Below are 8175 nucleotides of genomic sequence, written 5' to 3'. Positions count from 1 at the left end.
GAGGTGAAATTGCTCCAACCCACTTCTATTTCTTCCTCTCTAATAGAGATCTTTATTTTTTTAGCATTCATCTATTTTTTACTCTATATTTTAAAGATTGTTATTTTAAGAGAATACATTAGAGCATATCTCACCTCTATTATAGAGTTCTCCTATTTTAGAAGTGAAAATAGCAAAATACATTGAAGATGGTCTTAGTTGAACTAACCAAAACTCATATTATAACTAATCCGAATACTCAAAAAGAGTTAAAATATTAAAAACTTATGTACATTGAGATTAATATATAAACAATAAAAGACTTTTAAGTAATCATTTGATGAAAGAAGAAATACATATTAAGCAAAGAACCGAAACCCAGCGCCTCCATCTACAACTTCTCACCATCTTTTCTAATTATAAAAAAGACCCTTCCCATATTCTACCATATAATACCTCTAACCATTTTTGTTTACTTAATAAAATATATATATTTATATTTGATTATTATTAGATATTAGGATGGTGGAAGATGCTAATAACCTAAGTGCCCAACAAAATACTTACTTAATAACCCCCCTCCCGCTCCATAATCTCTTTTTACTTCCAGTCTCCACTATTAAACTCTTCTTGATTTCTGTTCCTACCTCTCTCCCCCTGCGTTACAAAAATACCAAATATTATTTGTATGGTAATGATATGAACTTGTCTCATTGTCTCTCTAGTAACCTGTGAACACATATGTATATAAACATACCTCGGCTTGTAGCAACAGGGTCTTGTCTTTTTTCAGTTTAAGAGTGTCCGGCGCTGGACAGTGAAGGATTCGATGCAGACTTGGCGTCCTTTGGATCCGATCCTTCACCAACAACTGCTTCTTCCTCGCTCCTACAGCTTAGAGTTCCCGGGTTCATCTTCCTCACTTCCTCTTTCGTGTATATGGAGATTTTACGAACCATCCCACAAAACTCCCTGCGAATAAATAAAATTGCGTCAAGTGTTAAAATTGAATAACACATCATATTACAATGACATTAAGAAGAACTGCAAAATCTTACTGCCAAGGATCGTCTCCAACAAGCATCATATCATTCTCATCATCTGTGTAAACTATCAGCCAATCCTTCTTAGGAGCCATCAACTCTCCGTTGAACTCAAACATCCTATCCAATTCGGCTATCAACTCTTCGTAGTTCTGGAACTTTGAGAGATCCACTGACCGGCCAAGTGCAATCCCCTGCTTCTGAACCTTTTGCAAAATAAAACCAATGTGTAATGTTGTTAGTCAAGAATTGCTTCAAGGGTTCCTAGAAGCTCATACTTTTTGTGTGGAATGATAGCAAAAGAACTCACCTTTGTGCAACTCCTACTTGAATGCGTTTTAGTATGAACGTCCTTCGGATGGGGATGATGATTAGCTTGAAATGGTCTTCCTTGTTCACGTTGATCATTAGTTGATTTCGACCCTTTAGACTGATCAGAAAGATCCTGAACCTTTGGAGATGTCATCTGCGTAAGCCCCGCAGTATCATTGAAGTTGTTTCTCGGAGACATAGTTGATTCTGTCACATTCACATTGTTGACCAGAGGAATGCCAAAAAGCCTGCAGTTCCCATCTCTTGACTTTGCCGTGTCCTCTACCATCTCTGGTCGTTTTGTTACATGCTCCCTAGCCTGAGCTTGCGCATGAGCTTGAACCGCTTCCTCGAAATAATTCACAGCACGTGGACGTATTGGCCAGTTACCACCAGCGTTCTCAGTCGTCAGAGAATGAAGCCCCGGATATTCTCCATATTTGGCATTGCCTCGCCCTCCTTGAAAAGAGGTATCAGATGCCGCAGGGATCTTAGGAGATTCATGTAACGTCAGGGAAAGACCAGAGTGCATCATCTGCCACTGGTTAGCAAAATAATCAAACTTGCCATCCCGATCACCAATGAATTTATTTGCGGCCACAAAAGGTAGTGATGAATGGTCATAAAAAGGTATTTGATGACCGGGTGACGGATCTATGTTCGCCCCAAAGCCAGAAAGCAAATCCGTGTAAGCAGATTCATGTCTGCCAGAGGACATCCAGTTCTCATATCTTCTAGAAGCCGAAGCCGAAACCACATCAACCTTGTCATCATCAGCTGAGGATTGCCACACAACAGAACTCTCAGGAGCATCGCACTCTACAGTCTCAGTATGTTTCGTTCTCAAGGTCGGGTGTTCTTGACCTTGCAAGACCCTTGAAAGTCCACTTGCTGGTAAAGGGTCCTTGTTTCCCATAGCTGAGCCTGTTGAGTGGACAATGTATTAGTCTTCCACTTCAAATGAGTAATTTTCACACACTAATATAGTCAGACGCACTAACGGAGACTTTACCTTCTCTTATGAGCACGGAAGAGTCGGGAGATGAAGGAGCTATGTTGGATCTGGGCCTCTTTGGCCTGGGCATGGGAACAGGACTCAAAGCCGGAGGAGCAAGTGCTGGCTCCAACTTCCACGGAGATACCCTATCAGGGCGAGGAATACTAGAAGTCTCATCCCATCTCACCTGCAAGAAAATTAAACATTTAGCCTTCATTCACTGTAAGAATAGTGTCTAGATCTTGCCTACAATATAGGTCATCTACCTTGAGGGATCTCCACTTTGATTTTGCCCACCTCGTGGGGTCAGAGTCTTCAATCCCAACAATTGTGCCAGTGAACCTAATATAAATCAATACAATCTGTGAGGTTCGCCTTCAACAGAATCAGATATAGATACTCAAAAACAGTATTTTTTTTACCTCTGCTCAGGAGCCTCTTCGCCTTCAAATCTCATTTTAAATCTCATGCCTATGGAGTAGTTATTTTTCACAGACTCCATATACTGATCAAACGGAACAATAAACTCAGATGGGCTTGTCCTGCACAATGAATGAACATTTAGTAAGTAACTCGCAGACATCGAACATAAACAAAACAGTAAAGGATCAAAGCTGTGAAGTTAGCTAAACCAAAACAAACCTTGGCTTATAATAGACAGAAAACATGGTTCCTGTAGAAATGGCGTGCCATGCGGTGGCCAATACTCCAAGATGCATGCTGTGGCTCGATATTACAGAAGATGACACATTTCCCTGTTGTCGCATTGCACGCCTTACACCCACACGTAATTCTCCATTCTCACCCCTACAGAAGAATTAGAAATTTGACATCAACGAACAAAAAGTTACAAATGTAGTCAAGAACATAATGAGCTTAAAAATCCACAAACCTTAGAAATATAAATGCATCTCCTGCAACCAGCCTCTTGGAGCTAACAAACACGCTCCATCCACTCTGAAGCAAATGCCTTCGTGGTTGACCTGGTAATAACATCAACCACCACAGAACGGTGATCACACAAGAATCAAGAACCATAAATTAAACAAGATACTCATAATACATTTCATATAGATCCCTATACCTCGGAAAATGTGTCTGAAACGCCACTCATTTGCATGCAAATCCTTTGCAACCAGCTCTTGAGTAGGAGGTTGGCGTGACATATCCTGAGAGAAGACAAAAGGATGAATTAAACCACTAAAATGAAGTAAAATATGTTTCAATACAAATAAGAAGCAAGTGAAACACCAACCAGGGGTGGGAGACATTCATCCGCATGCCGCCTCAGCACAGAGAATCCACCATGCGTACTTGTGTCAGACGCAGTCAAGGTTTTGCAGAACGAGTGCACCTGAAACCTCGGAGGTGGAGGAGGCGGCGCCTCTTTCTCAATAGCATTCTCGTCTTGCTGCAAGAAAAAAAAAAACAGAAACAATCATCAACCTATACTCCACTCAAAACCAAAGAAACACTAAGAAAACACACAACTCACAATAGCTTCAGGAAGAAGAGTAATCTGCGCATAAACCTCGTCGCTATCAACCTCTGCCTGTAAAACCACATCATAAGCTGACAATTCAAGACTCAAAAAACCAAACTTTCAAGCGAAGGCTACCTTTAAATCAACATTAATAACACGACAAAGGATCTTAGATGGAAGATCATAGAGAGGCATCTGCTGCTCAGCTGCTTGGTTAGTCGATGCCTCCACCTAACCATCAACAAAACGACAAAATCATTAAAGTCACAAACAAAATTAGAAAAGAGACGAAATCTCTAAAACCTCACCTGCTCGATGTGTCCCTGAGGGAAGTAGAAGACTCTATCATCTTGTCTAGGCACCGTCACGAGAGGACCAGCACAAGCGTGCCACAGCTCTCTATACAGAGCAGCTTCAGCATCCACTAACAACAATTTAAAAAAAAAACAAAAGTCAGTCTGTAAGTCTATAACCAAAAACAAAGCTAAAGAAAAAAAAAAGTCAGAAACGGAGGACTCTCACCAACACGGCTAGAATGACCTTTTTGCCCCTCGCCGGAAACGGCGACGTTTAAGGCCTCAGAACTCGTCATACACCTCAGATCTGTTTCATCTACCCAACGAAGAAGACGAAATCCACAAGAAAAATCTCAGAATCCTTCCGTCTCTATAACTGTAACAAACACAATCGCTACTCGTTTAGCTTCTTTTACATTATTACCTAATAGAGCTAACAGAGAAGATGAAACCCTAGAATCAAACCTCGATTTAGAGATATGACAGCTTCGTGACTCGTCTTCGTCTTCCTCTGCTCGTTTATCGGAGTTACAGACGCTTGAACACCGGCGAGAAGCGAAGCTATACCTTTTTACTCTTCTTATCTCTCTCTACTTTCTCTCTCTTCTTTTTTTTCTGTGTGTTTTCTTATCTTTTTCTTTTCTGGGTCTGAGGCGACCAGAGGCTTAACCAAGAGTAGTCAAAAACCGGCAGTCACCGGTTACTATTCTCCCACACACCGGCTATTCCCGGTTGTAACCATTTCCGGGGGACCAGGGTCCGCGACCTCACAAAGCGATAGACAAGTCACGATATTATTGTCGTCCCTCCCTTATTATTATTATTATAAGAGTAGAAAATATTTAGTAACAAATACTTTATCCTATTTAAAACTGTTTAGCTAATAGCTATAGATAAAAGCTGCTAATTCATTTGACATATATAGATCATAGCGAAAGAAAAATGTGAACACTAACTAATAAAATTTAAATTTAAAAAAATTACAGTTCTAAAATTTATTTAGAAAAAAAATACAAAAAAATATGTATATTTTTTTTTAACTCGACACATCTATATGGTAATATATACAGCCTTTTAATGAAAAGAAAATTGTTTTGTAAGATAAATCAAAATAAATACCAAAAAAAAACTATATCTATTTGCTTACTATGGTAGGTTAAGTAATATCGAAATCATTACCATAAGCAGTAACTTGTAAAACACGTAGTTGAAAAATTAATCTTCTCTTTTGACCCCAAAGAGGCAAAGACCCATTAAAACCATTGGTTGAAACTTGGAGAGGGATGATTAAAAGTAGAAACTAATGTCTAGATGGTAGTGATATAGATTAGCACGAAATATAAAGGCTGCTTTAATTTGTTACAAGGACTAACGGCGTCAACACGTCTTGCGCACACGTTGGCTTTTTATTGGTTTTGAAGAGATAACGGTGTTTGTGTAAAGACAACGTCAATGGGAAAGGTGTTGTGTTTTTATAGGTAAGTGGCTTTGTCGTGCTGTGAACAGGCAGGTCTGGGTGGACGTAGAGAGAAGTTAATACTAGCTACATGGCACAAGGGAAGCGCGTTTTAGTATTCTTTAGATATTTTGGGTGTCATTTTCTACGTTCTTCAGGCTATCATGCGCTTTCAGGAATTTTGTTCTCGTGAATCACTCATAGTTTAATCTCTACCGTGCTTTTCTTTTTATGGAAAACAAAGACGTTTCGTTATTGTGTTTTTTCTTAATTAGGTTAAAAGTTAGATAATACCAAAATAAAAAAAGGATTGTCAAAATTATATGAGCTGCAACTATATAATCGACGTCTAATTGAAACAATAATTGAAAGTGGCGTCTAATTGGAAACAATAATTGAACGTGAGTTTGTACAATTGACGTTTTGTACTTTTGCGTAACAAGTTCATTTAAAGTTTCTTTTGTAACTAAGTTCATTTACAGTTTGTTCGAATTCTCTTAAAAACGTGTTTGTTCGAATACAAACCACGACTGATAGAATTCATTTGGTTTAGGTAAGAAACGAGCCATTCGTCATGCATGTGGTTTGCCGACATGCAGCCATGCCATACTATTATTTCACCTAGTGAAACTATGTAACTAGTGATATTCCATCTATATAATCGACAATTCGATATACCAACGGGAGTCATATTAACATTAATTATATATATACCCTCAACTTCATACCTAATTAGGGGATCATTAAAAAAAAGTGATTTATGCAAAACATTTTATATTATGGAATGTATGGAGTATTATAACTGTAGCATCCAAGACTATTAGAAAACATTTAAGAAAAATTCTCTATGATACCTAAAAATTTTTTTGTCACAAATATAGACATTAAAAATAAAAAATGACCAAAATAAATTTAAATGTTTATCAAAAGAAGTAAATATACACTTATACATTAATTTAAATATTAGGGTTTAGAGTTAATGAGTGTATTTTGGAGGTTTTGGGGATGAGATTTCAAATTTTTTAAAAAAAAATTAAAAAAAAAACTTTTTTTGATCATTTTGGTTATTGAGATCTATTTTTGTGACAAAAATTTAAAAATGTCTATTTGAGATAATTGTCCAATATTTAACCTCGCTCTTTTTTCCCTGCATTCAGTTTTTAAATGCCATATTCTTTTTTTTAACATTAATCACTTCAAAAATTTAACCAAACATTCCGATTTTTAATGTAATGCATGACATAGTAGCTAAATCACGTTGTCTTTTGTTGTTTGTTATCGACCGACGCTACTATAAACTATATCTGTTTAATTGTTAGCATCACGTAAAGCATGAATCATGATTAGAATTGACCAAAGAATGTTTATATATATGTATATAAGGCCGAAAATATATGATAATAATAACCAGGATAAATATGAAATCAAAACAATGTTTCTTTTCGAACATGTATTACAGGCAGTATGTGGAGAAAACGATATGATAAACAGACACGGACGAAAATTTGGAAGGAGAAAAATCACGTGTTGGTATGGCACTTGGTAGATGTGTGGTCTGAACGCAACAAGAGTAGGAATCTTTGTCCAACAAAAAGGAAAATCATTTTTTTTCTCTAATTTATGCATATAAATTTATTTATGGTCGTCCTAAATTTTGGAGTCTATGTAAATAATTTAGTAAACATCTTTTTTGAAAAAAGATATATATATATATATATATATATGTATTATGTATATATATATATATATATATAATTTTCTTAAATTTTTAGATATAGTCAATATTTTACTAGTGTATGTTCAAGACCGCCATGTATTTATTACTAGTATTTTTAATTAAATATTTTCAGTATCATATTTATCATTAAATTTTATAAGTAAAAAATTACTTTTACAATTCTATTTGGTCAGAATTTGAAAGGAAACAATCTTATTTTGTTAAGATTAAAAGAGGATCAAATTTGGGAAAATTACATGTTTACCACTTTCATGGTACCACTTTTCATTTTTACCACCACTAAGGAGACATTTTCAAATATATCTTTTTCATTAAGTGGCAAAAGACTCTTATGCCCTTGTAAATAAAAAAAAATTAAAAAAATATATATATATATATATGTTTTCGAATTATACTTTTTCAAATTCCAACTTTTTTATAAATTATTTTATTTATTTTTTTCGAATTTGTTTTATTTTTCTTTTAAATTTCTTTTTGAAAAAAGAAAATTATGTTTGAAACTATTTTTTTAATTTTTTTATATTTTTTTTAGTATTTATTTATATATTTATTAATAATCCTAAATTTCACATTCCAAAAACCCTACCCCACCTCTTAACTCTAAACCCTAAGTCTAGATTAGTTAACCCTAAGAGTATAATTGTCTTTTACCCTTCATTAAAATTGAGGGTAAAAGTGGTTAGTGTAAACATGAAAAGTGGTACTATGAATGTGCTATTTATGACAATTTCTTATCAAATTTCTTTTCTTTAGGATTTTAGGAAAAAAAAAGTTATTTTCACATAATGGAGTCTTAAACGTACATAACCTTTTCGATACCATTAACAAAGGGTATAAAAAGCTAATTCACCTCTTCCAATTAAAAGAAAAA

The 8175-nt window shown here is 35.6% G+C and overlaps 1 protein-coding gene across 1 annotated transcript; it reads right to left on the bottom strand.

The window, feature by feature from the left end:
* Nucleotides 1–226: 226 nt before the first annotated feature.
* Nucleotides 227–4820, bottom strand: ARF2-3 (auxin response factor 2). Its single transcript, XM_009113757.3, has 16 exons — nucleotides 4576–4820; nucleotides 4337–4486; nucleotides 4123–4238; nucleotides 3950–4045; nucleotides 3827–3883; nucleotides 3587–3742; nucleotides 3416–3500; nucleotides 3224–3314; nucleotides 2974–3138; nucleotides 2754–2873; nucleotides 2598–2673; nucleotides 2347–2518; nucleotides 1333–2258; nucleotides 1038–1228; nucleotides 737–951; nucleotides 227–636 (listed from the first exon to the last, which is right to left on the bottom strand). Exons 2-15 carry the CDS (start codon nucleotides 4404–4406, stop codon nucleotides 774–776), a joined length of 2499 nt encoding a protein of 832 aa, XP_009112005.1. The 5' UTR covers nucleotides 4407–4486; nucleotides 4576–4820; the 3' UTR covers nucleotides 227–636; nucleotides 737–773.
* Nucleotides 4821–8175: the final 3355 nt, after the last annotated feature.

The sequence above is a fragment of the Brassica rapa genome, chromosome A09 (genome assembly GCF_000309985.2).
Source record: "Brassica rapa cultivar Chiifu-401-42 chromosome A09, CAAS_Brap_v3.01, whole genome shotgun sequence".
In the NCBI taxonomy this organism is placed as follows: domain Eukaryota; kingdom Viridiplantae; phylum Streptophyta; class Magnoliopsida; order Brassicales; family Brassicaceae; genus Brassica; species Brassica rapa.
This window is presented reverse-complemented; position numbering and strand designations above follow the sequence as displayed.